This window comes from Melanaphis sacchari, unplaced genomic scaffold, assembly GCF_002803265.2.
Source record: "Melanaphis sacchari strain LSU unplaced genomic scaffold, SCAv2.0 Contig37_pilon_pilon, whole genome shotgun sequence".
Lineage (NCBI taxonomy): Eukaryota > Metazoa > Arthropoda > Insecta > Hemiptera > Aphididae > Melanaphis > Melanaphis sacchari.
Genome location: NW_020271239.1, coordinates 314,226 through 329,736, shown reverse-complemented (window position 1 = coordinate 329,736; position 15,511 = coordinate 314,226). Strand labels below are relative to the sequence as shown.

The 15,511-nt window shown below is 25.8% G+C and overlaps 2 protein-coding genes across 3 annotated transcripts in view; both read left to right on the top strand.

Annotated features, from left to right (window-relative positions):
• Positions 1 to 15,511, top strand: part of LOC112597127 (calcium/calmodulin-dependent protein kinase type 1) — a 317,179-nt gene that overhangs the window by 293,033 nt on the left and 8,635 nt on the right. For both annotated transcript variants that reach the window (XM_025343056.1, XM_025343055.1), the window contains 3 exons: positions 6,643 to 6,783; positions 8,232 to 8,358; positions 10,872 to 10,959. In XM_025343056.1, coding sequence (XP_025198841.1) covers positions 6,643 to 6,783; positions 8,232 to 8,358; positions 10,872 to 10,959 — 356 coding nt within the window. The remainder of the gene's footprint in view (positions 1 to 6,642; positions 6,784 to 8,231; positions 8,359 to 10,871; positions 10,960 to 15,511) is intronic.
• Positions 10,987 to 11,750, top strand: LOC112597128. The gene has a single exon (XM_025343057.1). It carries the CDS (start codon positions 11,340 to 11,342, stop codon positions 11,652 to 11,654), a length of 315 nt encoding a protein of 104 aa, XP_025198842.1. The 5' UTR covers positions 10,987 to 11,339; the 3' UTR covers positions 11,655 to 11,750.

Below are 15,511 nucleotides of genomic sequence, written 5' to 3'. Positions count from 1 at the left end.
AAATTATTATTAGAGATAAAACTTGGATTTTTGATATGATTTAGAAACAAAATTGTAATCATCAAAATGGCAAACAATGTCAATGAGTCCAAAAAAATAACGTGTTGTCAAGTCACAATTGAAGATCATGTTGATTGTGTTCTTTAACAACAAAGGATTAGTTCATTGGGAATTTATACCAAATGGACAAACAGTTAACATTGGTTTTTATACCTATTGAAATTTTAAAACATCTAAAAGGTTCGATTCATCAAAAAATGCTAGAGAAATGGGAAAATGATTGGTTTCTTGCATCACAACAACGCACCGTATCACTGCTCGTCTATTGCGGTTCGAAAATTTTTAGTTGATAAAAAAATGTACACAATTTCACAACTCCCGTATTCAACAGATATTACACCATGTGACTTCTGACAATACCCAACACTAAAATCTGAACTCAAAGATCGTTTTGTGACGATTAAAGACATTAAAAATGATGCGATAGCGAATCTCAAAGTCATAACAAATATGTTTCAACCAGGGCTTGCAAACGTTATATTTGACAAAAAACAATTGAAATTATAACGAAAAACGATAAACATAAATAGTTAAATAACACAAAACAAAACATAACGATTAACAAAATTTATTATATATCAAAACACAAAACATAACGCAAAACGTTAAATATAGTATATCATCAAATGGAATAATTAATTTCCAATTATTTAATAGTTATAATTTATAAAATATATTAAAATTTTTAATTCTAAATAACGATGAACTCAAAATTTATATAACGTTTTAATTGTATATAACGTAAAACATTTTTTTTTTTCAATTACAAGTCCTGATTTCAACTATTTACAAATTCGTTGAAATAAGTGCGTCTGTGCTGAAATCGATATTTTGAAGAAGATTAAGTAAATTTAAGTTTAAATTATGTATATAAAAAAAATAAATAAAATACCGGAAAACTTTTGATCTTACTACATAATTATTCGTTGCGTCACCGAGAAAATTCACCGTGAAACATTAAAAATATTGTACGATTTAATGTCGGTATAAAAACATATTACCAGTGAATAAAAATGATAGTCTTAAAGCCCCATAGACATATTAAAACATGCACCAAGTGATATAAACTACGCGTAATTAATACGGTTTATACGTAGGTATATGGTGTATATTATAATATTACTCTCATGAGTAAAACACCTTAAATATAAAAAAAAAAATTAAAAAAACAATGATTATAAAAATCAACTCTTGTAGAGAAATATGCCTTAAGTTTAAAAATTTGCCCAAAAATCATAATATAGGTAGTATTTGAATTGCTAAAATTCTGTAAAATTTCGATAAATTCATAAATAATAAGTAATAATATGCTATAAAAATATATAATCATTAGACTAAGCAACACCATAAATATTGTTAAATTGATAAATAAATTAAATTTTATCTGCAGTACAAATAATTACGATTTTCAGTGTTTTATTTTGGTAATACGTATTCTGTGTCACCTCTAACATAGCCTGTGTTTTTAAAATAAATGTATTCATTTGCTTTTTTAATAGACATTTGCAAATAGTTGTAAATTATAAAAAATAGTAACAATCTCATAAAATATATAATATCGTAATAAATAATTATATACTGAACAATTTATGAATAATTTTATTACATCAGGAACTATTACTAACGGCATTATTACTACAAAACCCTTAGATGCTGACCAAGAAACAATTTAATATTATTACCACTGGAATACGAAGTAATATTTCAAAATAATTTTAAATAAATAAAAATCGAATTTTGAGCAATGGTACACCACAAACTTTTGATCAACTTAAAAATTATAATTCATTTCTTATTAAATACTCGTAATAAATTATATTTGTATGGTATGTATCACAGCAGTAATATAAAAAATATACAGTTTTAGAAAAAATATATTTTTTCATTAAAAAAATTCAAAACATTATTATGATAAAAATTGTAAAAATCATACTTTTTCTTTAAGAAAAAAGTTCAAGCTTTTCGAAATAATTAGTGTTGACATTTAAATGGATCACCTTTTATACATCGGTGTGTTAAAACTATTAAAACAATGTCGAGACGTCTCATCTGTTACATGGAGAACAGCTGCAGTATATATAACTACTGACGTGGATTTTTCCCGAAATGGTGTTTTATTTTTAATAAACTATATTATTCATATAAATGGTTGCCTGAAAATTAATTTCAGCAGATAATATCATCCATAAAAAATATTCAGCTGGTGGTACTATTTGTATGTTCAAACCCGGGTCAGATTAAATTAACTTCTACGCGATATCATCAAATTAAACTATATGCACTACGTGTACCAACGTCTTTCGTTTTTAGTAGCTAAACATGCAATATAAAATGAATATATAGCACAAAGGCTTGTGTTTATTTTTTTCAGTGTATAATTTACATACAAAAAAAAAAAAAATGCTACCTATAAAATTCATAACGGTAAACCACATACATTTATTCTTCGTAAATATAAATGTGGTAAAATTCGCTGTAAAAAATAAAAACATAAAACAAGTTTCCAAAAAAAAAAATAATAAACTTGTTCGATATACAAAGTGATTCACTTAACATCACACTTCCCCTCCCCTCACCATTTTTCTTTTAATTATGAATATAATTTATTCGAAGCCTAATTTTTAGAATTTTTAAATTATATTCAAGAAACTTTATTTTCAAAACTTTTAAATTTTGAACTAATTTAAGGTATGTCCTCTGGAGACAACTTTTCATTCAAATCAAAATTTTCCTGTTATACCTATAGGTTTTAATACATTTTTAATGAATTGATTATTTTTTTTAAATGTTGATGTATATAAATTTAAATTTTATAGCAATAATAATTAAAAATTTTGTATTCTTAGGATAATAGTTTTGGAATATATGAGAGCTATGAAATATTATATATTATAGTAATAAATTATAATTTATAGTTTGTAAAATTTATCATAGTATTACAACAATTACAAGATTAGAAGTTAAATATTATATATTTTTAATCTTTAAGGATTCTTAGATCTTTATTATATTAATTTTAGTAACTATTCAGAAACTATACTTGTTAAAAATTTTAATTTGATACATCAATTTTTTTATCGTCTACTTAATAATAACTGATATTAAAAAGTTGATTCTCATTTGGAAAAAATAAGCTTTATCACAACAAAATTTTCTTTAAATTATATAAAAGTTTAAATTATTTGAAAAATAAAACTTGAGTTTTGTTAAAATAGATTATTAAAGGAAAACATGGTGGTGAGCGCACTTGGTAAATCCACCTGTATAAAATAATATACAAGTATACAATGTATATGAGTTTCGTATAATTTTTTTGTATTCTATCAACTCGTAGTATTCAGTAGTGCGTATAAAATCTGCGAGTTGTTGCTCGTTACATACGCTATTTCACTAATGTGTCATTTGAAAATCAAACAATTCCGTTCCCAATACACTCATTTTACCGTCAGTGACATATTTTCTGAAAATAATAACACTTAGGAAGTGTTTTATATAAATAAAATATCCAACAACTGTAAGGTGTAATATTCTTTTATAGAAATAAACCTGAAAAAAAAACAAATTTAAAAAATAAAAATCTCATAGACTTTAGTGCAACTAGCTCTTTTTTTTTTAACTTAATTTATTCTATCATGAATTTCATCGTTAACTTTTAGTAAATTTAATACAAACGATCTATAGAAGGTTTTAAAAAACATTCAATTCCGCTGTGAAAAAAACCGTTAATACAGTTCATTCTTTTACAGAAAAGTCTAATAATAAAAATATTCAGTTCTTTTTTTTTTTTTTAGATTTCATTTAAATAAGTATTTTATACTTTAAATTTAGAGATGTATGGAAAAAAAACGAAATAAAAACAAAAATCAATCTTTAAGATTATTTAATATAAGAAAAAATAATTATTTCGATTTAATTTTCAAACATAAATTTTGCTATGGTTATATAACTTACATAACATAATAATGAATTTATACATTTATAGACATAAAAATATTTTACATTATGATCATTTTTTTAATAGTCTGTTTCGCGAAACACTATAACTGTTTTATACATACAAAGTAAACTAAAGTTGCAAGTATCTTGATAATTAATTAAAACAATAGTTCATAATCAATTAATGACTATTTTTACATTTTATAGAATTTTAATAATAAGAATAGAATGTATAAAATGGTATAACTTTTGCTCTCACTTACTCTATCTATCTACCTCTTTCTATGTAATCGATAGGCTTAATGTTATATACTATTACGTTGTCTCTACCACATCAGTTAACCTTACAAAATAAACGCACACAGCACAAACCGTATAACATTCAATTGAAAATAATCATTTCCGACAACGATATATAAACATTTTATCATTAGTCATTAACATTCCGACCTTTACCGCTGTGACAAAATGCCGTCTTACCGCTGTCAATTATTATATCTCACCATTTCCGTGAATCTCGATTTCGTTTACTATCTATGCCATTTTCGATACGTTTAACTCGCGTAACAAAGGATACGCCTACACCGCGTGTAAGTTAAATATTTATTACGCTTACCAGGTTTTTCGGTACAAACTCTGGGCATGATCTCACATTAGTGATTGGAATCGAAAACCCATTTAGAGTTTTTCAAATGCGATATTTTAAAAGGAACTGACAATACGTATCCCATTGAATTGTATACAGTCGATGCAATGTCTCCGAAAAGACGCAATTCCTTAAACAGGCCCTGAGCGCAGAAACGACGCGCCAAGTGATAATATCTTAACATATAATTATAATTACAATAGCTATAGAGATGGCCGTCTACTACCCAGTTGTTGCATTGCAATCGTGTCTTCCATACTATTAGTTTTCAATCGATTTAACTGTATCATGGTCCCCACGGATATACCTTCCTACCAAAAATAAACCATCAGTATTGCAAGTTCAACCAAACTGTATTAATATTGATTATCCCCACACTCTTAGCTGTCCTCCTAGAGAACAATACTAATATTTAATCATTTATACCCCTAAGTATTTTCTAATCCAATTAGTTCGTGTTATTGATCCACACGAGATGATCCAAATGACTATTGCTTAAAACGCCATTGTTTCTTTTGACCGATTATAATTCAAATAATGTACAATCTACTTAATTAGAGATTTAACACCCATTAAAATGTAAACCGAGTGATTTAAGAATACAGTATATAATATATAAATTAAATTAATTATTTATAAAATTTCTAAAAAAAAAATTCAATTCACTAAATAAGCTTTGCAACTATCGTCTAATAAGTTATTATAACGAAGGTAGACTACATCTCAGTGTCATCGATCGTTTGAGGCTTTAATGCCTTTACTCGCTACATTTTTTTTTTTACGTTTCATTGCATTTTTTATAGGTAATGAAATTATATTAAATAAATTATAATTACATCTTATGTAACCCTTTTACTGACTCTTTTCTTTATTAGTGCTTATCGCTATTCTCTGTGTAAAGTTTTTCCTAAAATAATTTAAATAATTTATTGTACAAGTTGGGTTAGGTTTTAAAATATTTTTATCCTTAAAATGTAAACGATTGTCATACGACAAATATAATATTTTATGTACATAAAATAGTAAAAATACTAATAAAGTAAACGATTATTGAGATATGTAAAAAAAAAAAATACTGTACGTTTTAGAACTTTTAAGCTATAATAAATTGTTTAGTGTACCTGTTATAACAGAAATATATTGAACGATAAACCGTATCGAATTATACTGTTATATATGGAATACAATATTATTTTCTATTATTGTCATTATGCATTAAAAGTACACATTATATACTTTCAAAAAGTTCTATGAATTAATAATACAACTTCCGAACAATAAATTATTTAGAACATAACTTACGCAAGATTATTACTGTTATATTTTAAAAACGTCATCGTTTTGATTATTAATATTTTAAAAATATTTTTATCGATGATATTCAACATTTTAATAGATTTATTCGTTAATATTGTATACAAATTACAAATAAAACAAATATGAATAGAAAGTAATTTTATTGTACATGATATACGTAAAAATTTATCAATAAATTATCATTTATATAGATAAATTGTGTTTTCAAAAATTTTTTAATTCCATTCGAAATAGTTATAATTATGCTGCAGTTTGAGGTAAAATTTTTATTTTTTAATAAGATATTCAAATAAAAGAAAAGGGAAAAAAATATACTGTAAAAATAAATATTGAAACATCATAATGATACATATTATGTAATAATAAGTTTTAATTTGAAAATATTAATAAAGCCTTCGCTCTTAGATTTCCGCGGGACATTAAAAAGAAATTGATATAGTTACAAAAAAAAAAAAAAACGCTTTCAGGAAAAAAGAAAATTTTTTTTTATTTTAAAATTTACATGAAATAATTTGAATTTCTAATCGGATAATTATAAAATATCCATAAAACATGATGTTATGACGCGCCAAATTGATTTTATTTGTGAAAGTAAATTGCTGTTATATTTATATGACCTTCCAATTATTATAATATTTCTAATAACGTCCCAATATTTATTACTTTTTTATTTCATTTTTCAGCCCCGGAAGTGTTGGCTCAGAAGCCCTACGGAAAAGCAGTGGACGTCTGGAGCATCGGTGTTATTTCGTACATATTGTTGTGCGGATATCCGCCGTTTTACGATGAAAACGACGCGAATCTCTTCGCTCAAATTCTAAAAGGTAAATAATATTGTCGATTTACTCGTGCGTATAATATATTGTCATTTCTTGCGCAAATCAAATTGGTTTTTGTGCGTGCAGGTGTATAATGGCTGTATGTATTCAAATATAAATATATTTAAATTTTAAAAACATTTATTTTTGAAATATATTTCAATGAACAACAATTGTCAAATCTTCCAATCATATGCCCTGATAAAATCACAAAATATTTTACACATGTTACATTTTACACTAAATACAAAATTTTAATGCACCTACTTTTTTCATTTCTTTTATTTGCGCAAACTTTATAATATTATTTCAATGTACAGTGTAACACGTGTTTGATTTTTTTTTTTTTTTACCTTAAACACTTTTTATGACAGAAAAAATTTGAAGGAAATGATTTCTGTCAGCAAATTGGATTTAGTTTCTACTTTGGGAGATCAAAAGTAATAAATCAAGTAAGTATATAGTTTATGTTTTGAGTGTGCATTGTCAATGAGTAAGTAGGTCGTTGTATAGGTATATGAAATTTGAGTTTAATGATAAATCATTGCTTAGGTACGAATAACAATTTTTAGTGAAGACTTTATATCTACTTCTACCTCTAAAAATATTTTATAATTTATATTTATATAACTCTAAGTTATTTATTTTCTTATTAGTAATATGGCAGATTTAATTAATTTTGTCAAAAACAGATGCTTATTATAATATATAATCATACATCATTATTGTTTTAAATTCTAACAAATAGTAGGACAAAGTAAAGAGGCACGTAAGCTCGTTGTATAAAGAACTTAAAATTAGTCTACGTTTTTTAAAAATTTCATTCAACGTATAAAAATCGATAAATGATTTTTAGTCCCTTCAATTTATATTTTTTTTTAATTACAACAATATAACTAATATCGTTAAAGAAAATATGTATTTTTTATTTAATTATTTAATTTTGCTAAACCTTGAACTTTAAACAGTGTAAAAAAAATTGTGAATTTTTAATATTTTATATTAATGTAAAAAACTTTAAATTGTTCTAATAGATTTTGTAAGGAATTTCAAGCATTTTGTTTAAAAAAAAAAATAATTTTATCAAAATTTATAGAAAATCCAAAAAAACTTTTTAAATGTCAAATATTTATTTGATTTGACATAAAGTACACTCTTAACCATATCCTGACAGCCAAGCGACTTCCCCGGTTTTATTTCTAATTTGTATAAAATAAATAACGCCCTGTCAACATTGCTCATTAATTTTACAAAAATGCACTTAAACATTTTTCTGCCTATGGATTTTTAATAAATGAAACGCATTAATTATGAATATGAAATATTTTTTTCCGCTAATGTTTATTAAAGACATTCGAAAAAACGATTTCATGACACAACAGATATAACTATATGCTTGAAAATACTAACTAAATCCAAAACGAATTTTGAGTGTACCCTTATTGTTGTTACAGGTGAATTTGAATTCGATTCTCCATACTGGGACGACATTAGTGATTCGGCAAAAAACTTTATAAGGCAACTGATGTGTGTTGACGCAGACAAGCGTTATACGTGCCGTGAAGCACTGGCTCATCCATGGTAAGTACAAACAAAAACATCAAAAGATTTATTAATTTTCCATTCATTTTACTGCGGTATATATAAATATTACCAACACTCTTTAATGGGTTATTGCTATTAAAACTACACGACGGCTGCAATTTAATATAACATAAATAACATAATAAAAATTGCGAAAAATCATCATATTACACACATTTCTATAGGATATTTTCGTATTTCATACAACTACACGATTACACAGAACTTTTGTTTAAAAATGTGTTAATCATAAATAACTATGTTTTCGACGAATTCAGATCTCAAAATGTGTCTTATAATCTCAAAGGTATATATAAGATTTCATTATTATTTAAAACCTTTAAAAGGCGCATTCTAAGAATTTTTCAGTGTGTTGTTTTACCCACAACTCCCAGCTCGAAAACAATAATATTCAAAACAGTACTATTATAAATTCTGCAAGCGCTAAAGCAGCTGTTACGCATTACATAATAGTTTCAGTTACATCGGTAAATGTAAATTAACAATACGACATCTGTAGCGACCGTCGTGATTACAAAAATGTAAACACGAAATTAACGAGTACTGTCCGTATAATATTACAACGATATAGTGTAGTCTGTACAGAAAATATGAATATTCACGTTTTTGCTTTACATATATTTGTATGAACATGATTTAACTGAATTATAGAAATAACTAACAAACATAATTAACCAACTTTGTATCTACGTTAAAACTTTTGTTCTAATCGATATTTTTTAGTATAATTATGAATGTCATACACAAAATTTAAAAATATATATTAACAAAAGTTATTATGTCATCGATTTTGATTACATTTGTCAATTTGTTTTAGTTACATCATTTATGTATAAACGACTGAATTATAGATGTATTGAACGTTTTTCATACACACAAATATATCGATTGTAGAATAGAAGTGGGATAATATTGTAAAGTATATGTTCATCGCATGAATTTCCACAACCTAATTTATCATTATATACCGACGCAATATAACATTGCAACAATACAACACGAATATTATAATAAAAATAAATACTTTTCGTATAACGTGTTTACGATTTCGTTGGTCTGATAAATGAAAAAAAAAAAATAACATGAAAATTAAATCCAAAACTATATATTTTGCTGTATATTATTTTTACTTGGCCTATGTCATAATTCATAAACATTATAGTTCTAATTACAAGAATGCGTGCACTTAGCATCAATTCCCACTAACTCCAAACCCGAACTCACTCCTTTCTCGAACCATATTAAATACGTACCTTATCGTACCTTATTCAAGAAAAACGCAAATCTAGATGCTTTTGACATAGGTAAATACACTTATAATCAACTAAAAACAAATAAATCAAAACAGTTTTCCAACATACGTAGCTCTCTTACTTATCAACGATTTATCCTAATGTGGTTACTCTAGATTTCACAGTAAATTTCAATCGTACGCTTATCCCCTAATCGTTATATGTATTATTAACGAACACACTACCCGATAACCTTCGACGGAGACTAAAAAGAAAATAGTGTAGGGATCTTCTGATTTAGTATCTCTGAATAAACAACACACGTGCTGGATGTTACCATGGAGTAATTTCCCAATTCATATTATTTACTGCTTATGCAACTTGTTTATTGTACAAAAATTATAAATGATGTGTATTTTCACTTAAGCAATAAAAAAAAAAAAATTAAAAATTCATATCAACAATAGCTGTAATTAAAATTATATTAATTCAAGTCACATTTAAATAATTAAAAAAAATTATTTTTCCTTTAAGCTAAACTATATTTTTTATTTATGTGGTTTTATACTTAAACTATGTTTTGAGAGTAGTTTTTTCGTTTTGAAACATTTAGTTTCTGTTTATTTAGTATTTATGAGTACATATTTGTGTAAAAATAATTAACAACTGTATTCACAGCAGTGACGATTTTTTTTTTTTTTTTAAGGGAAGTGATAAAACTTCAAACCATAAAAATGTTTTGATTTCATAGCAAAACAAACAATTATTAAAAATAATTATTATGAAAAATTTAAGTATAAATAAAATTAAAAAATATTGTTTATTATTATATGAACGTCGTATTTTTGAAATATCCAATAAACGTGTACCAATGGAAGCCGTTATAAAGCAACAATTATTATCATTATTTTTATATTTTTAGTTTTCTGTTGTTATTTACTCGTTTATATTTCTTTACGCGTTAAATATTCCCATTTATCCAATTCATACTATTTGTATGATATTCTTGGAAACGTATCGACGTAAAACCGTTTAAATTTTTTAATCAAAATTTATGATTATACCTACTCGTTTTAAATATTTGAGTTTTTTTAATACAATTACTGTTTGCTTTTTTAATAATATTTTGATTTGCATTTTTACCTACTTCTTTTATAAAACAAATACTGTGTAATAATATATAATACTATACACATTATGTGTACCTCACTGTTATTTTTTTACGTTTTAACAACATTAATGATGTATGCGTTTTAGGATATCTGGTAACGCGGCCAGCAGTAAGAACATTCACGGAACTGTTTCGGCTCAACTCAAAAAGAACTTCGCCAAATCCAGATGGAAGGTACGTACCCGCGTCTTATTGGTCAACCCGTAGTCTGTACATCACTATCGTATAATAACAAATAATATTCTACGCGAATAAATGCCACAGCACAACCTTACCCCACCCCCGCCATTCCCAGCACAGTTTTTGTCATCCTTCAAACACGGTAGACAGTATAAATTTCGTCATATGTGTCCTATCCTTTAACGACCTAATCGTACAATATTTGGACAATTTAGTGTCATTTAATGCATCGTAATTATTAAAATATAGTACCTACCTATATATTAGACATACCTATACTTACGTACGTAAATCGGCTCATATCCGATACTGGACGAAGTAGAAAAATGAAACTAAAACCGTTAAGATGATGATGATAATGTTTCCAGCAACTAATGAACGCCATAACCATGGTGCATAAAATGCAGAGGTTAGCGATGAACGTGTCGGAAGTGTCGGACACATCGTCGTTGCTGCCTGCTGCGGCAGGCGTGCCGAACAGACAGAAGTGTGCTACGATTGTAGAGGAAGCCGAGATTGATGATTTTGACGGTGATGATGATCATGGCCAAGATAATTATGGTTATGGCACTGAAGGTAGAAAAACAAATAGCGTGTGTGCGCGTGGGTATGTGCGTGTGTGCGTGTGTGTTGTTACCCAGCGACTTCCAATAATCCGTGTTGCGTTTGAAATGATCTGGCTTTCGTGAATGTATATTTTGAACCCACGTAGATGAACACACATTGCATAATATAATCAAAGGTGGGCATTGACTTGCTAATAGGTTTAACTATAGCTTAATTGACTATTGAAATTATTTTGATTTTTTTCAATTGATTCAAAAATAATCAATCGAGGTAATATAAAAAAAAAAAAATGTTTTTTAAATTGTTAGTTTTATATTATTACCCTATACATGGTTTTAAATATAAATAATCAGTGTAACAATCTTATGTTTCTCGATAAAATAATATTATGTATAAATAGGCACGAAATACTCATAGGATATAAAAAGATACATAAGATCGCTATTGTGTAATCCACGTACGAATCAAAAATAAAAATAAAAAAATAGATTAATTTTGTTTAACTGAATTATGTGAATAATGTTTTTCTTATATTAACTTCTGAATTAACGATCATTTGTTCACGTAATTTAAATTAACTTGAATTATTTATTTTTATTTACTTGCCCACCTTTGAGTATAATAATATAGAATAGCGCACCTATGTGTACAAGAAGGCTATAACTTAAAAATAAAATAAATTCCTATGGTATGTGCACTTAGGTTATATAGTTTTAAGAATCAACCACTCAAAAACTGTCAGTCATAGTCTGAGTTTTAAGTATAATCTTATGGTGAGGGCATGGCTCGAAACTTCATTTATTTACGTATCCATAATGGACGTAGGCATGTAACGTGAAGCATTGATAATTAATGTTATATATTTGACGTTTTGAATACTTTTTAAGTACAGAGTATCTCTAAGCGCGGATTTTTACATTACATATTTTTGAATATGTTTAGAAGTTTTTGAATATTTTTAGGTGCTTCGTTGTAGTATATTTAATGGGTTTTTCACATAATATAGATAAATACTTATGTTATTTTTCAAAAAAAAATAATTTTCATTTTCATTAACAAATATTAGATCCCAAGACTTGGTATTAAAACATAAAATTTTAATTTGGCGATAACAAATAATTATTTAATATTTTAAATTTGCTTTTATAAAATTATCTTATATATTTTTTTTTTTAAATATGTAACAACTAGTTCATAAAAGTAAATCTTTTCAATTTAAAATTCAAGTATAATACTATTTTTTTACTTTAATAGTTAATTGAGTTGTGGTAGTTCTATAATGTAGTTTATTTCATTAATCAAATTTTCACACGTAAATAGAAATAAGTCGTCATACCTACTACTTTTTTTGAAAGGTCTAATTTAAAGGACATTTTTATAATTTAAATTATATTTAAATAAATGATAAAAGTGAATTACTTAATGGCCCCACATTTTAATTAGTACACCCGCTTTTAACTGTTGCGTAATTATTTTTAAATTATGTAGAAACTGTTTATGCATTAAAGAATCCTTAAGACTAAACACAACTTCAAATATTTGGTTATTTTCAAATAAAAAGTAGTAACGACTTTTGATTGCTTAGTTAATACATAAAATTAGTTTAAATTCATTGAACAATATAAAATGCTTAGAATATAAAAAAAAAACGTATTTATCATTAAAAAAGTCGAATAAATTTAATCTAAAAAAATGACCAATGAAACAAATTTAGTAACAAGCTTAGTACATTCACAGAGCTTATATAAAATAAATGAGAGTTTCTTCAAACCCCTATTTCTTATGATCAGTAAGCGATAATTTGACGTGCCAAAGCATCGTGCAGAGAAAATTTGAAATAATAAAAATCTGGAACTTACGTAAATCTCTGGTAATTTATATTTAATTACGGTGTTCTTGTTTATCGTTTCGCGCAATTTATAATTTAATAATATTGTATCACATTATAATAATATAATTTTTTTATAGCTTCAATACCTGCCCACTATTACACGATGTGAATTTTTTCGTCACTGAAAATACACTTGTTTTACCGATGCTTTATTTATATTTGTTCACCATCGAGCGTGTTTCGAACGGGACATCTCAAATTTGCTTACTTTATATTCTTCAAAACTCGATTCTAAAACATTCACAACAAAAATAAACATCTGAAAAATAAACCACACATTCCGTCGCCCTGAATAAATGTTATGAAAACACGAATCGAATTATACAAAAAAATCGTTCCCAAAAAATCGCTCGAAAATTTTAGTCATAATATTTTTTCAAGATAACCCTGCCTGTTTATGATAATAATAATAATAATTAATAATTATCATATTTTGACATCAAGTCCGGGTTGAAATCCATCAGGCTTAGAAACACAAAAACTTTCCCTCAATTTTCATATCCCTTCTCACGTCACTTCTAAAAATAAAATTGTATTTCTACTTGTTTTACAGTTATAAATAATTTATAAGACTGGTAAAATAAATATGAAATTATTACACTTATTTTATTTAAAAACCAGTAACAACAAACGACTCGTAATAAAAATAAAAAATTAATGTATAATTCAATTTTGTCTACAACTCGCATTTTTATTAAAAATTATCATATATTTATATTGTTTTTACAAATATCAATTCATTACAAATTAATAATTTAATAATTTATTATAGACTGTGGTATAAACATATTATTTTTTTTATATTTGAATGAACGTATTATAAAAAAATATTGTGGAATGTATATAGTCAGTTTAATCCGGACATGAATGTATCTGAATAAATTTTGAACAACTTTCACTTGAATTTGTATATGAATTATCAGTAAAACCATCGAATACGCCTTTGTGATGTGCATTTTATAATATTTATAAAGCAAAATAGTGGTACAAATATATGTGAGTTACAAGATTTAGCAACATACATAGTTAAACTATAACAGTTTCGCGAGAGCAAGAACTTGGGTTACAACATTAATTAAGAAACCAAATATTTTTTGCCTCAAAAATTTAAAAACTTAAATTTTGATTTTTTGATATAACAATCGTGTTGAAATTAAAACGACTCTACAAAGTCTATAATCATTCCACTGTTTAAAATATACGTTTGATTTCTTATCAATAACTGTAAAAATACTTTCATCGATTTTGTCGTTTTTGAATCTTGAAACCATACAGTTTTCGTGTATAAACATATAATTACAAACAAAATTAGTACTGACTTTGGACCACTTTTAAGTTAATTTAAATTAGTGCTTAAACATATTTAAATGTTTTTAAATTTTCCTAAATATTTTGAAGCCCTTGAAAAGCAAGTAGTGTTGTCGCTAAACTCTAAAGGCGTATCTTGGTAACCGAATTGTGAGATTAATTATATGGTATAGTTTGTCTTCCGCTCGATTATACACAAATACCCCCTAGAGTTTACCTGTGTATATACCTCACATACATTATCGTGTAAATAAACGATCGTTTCTGACTTAAATAAAAAAATTTTTGTTTTCAGTTTCTACCATAAAATGTTTTAGGATGAGTTTAAATTTAAAAATATTGCTATAGATCAATATGATAAAGTTCTTGATATTTTAATAAAAAAAAAAAACTTAAATAACAAATTATTTATACAGTACAGCATACAATGTATAAATACCACCCTTATTCTGTTATAATATTATAGAAGGTAATTACAAATCAAAATAAGGTATTTTATTTTTTAGTAAAAAGTAAATTTTAGTTATTACTTACTTATCATATTATAGTTTGGTATTTATGGTATTTATATAATTTATTTTTTATGGCGATAATTAAAAATATTTTAATTATACATTAATAATTGTGCTATGTACTTAATACATTATTATTTTTTATAAATTATTTAACAAAATATGTCTACCAATATTTTATTATCAGTTTCTTATTAATAAAATAATGGCAAAAAGTAAGGTAATTTTTTTTAGGAATTAACATTTTATTTAGATACCGCAGTTATAC

What these genes read in the sequence shown, in the direction of transcription:
- LOC112597128 (XM_025343057.1), top strand. Translation starts at nt 11,340, where the DNA reads ATGAACGCCATAACCATGGTGCATAAAATGCAGAGGTTAGCGATGAAC.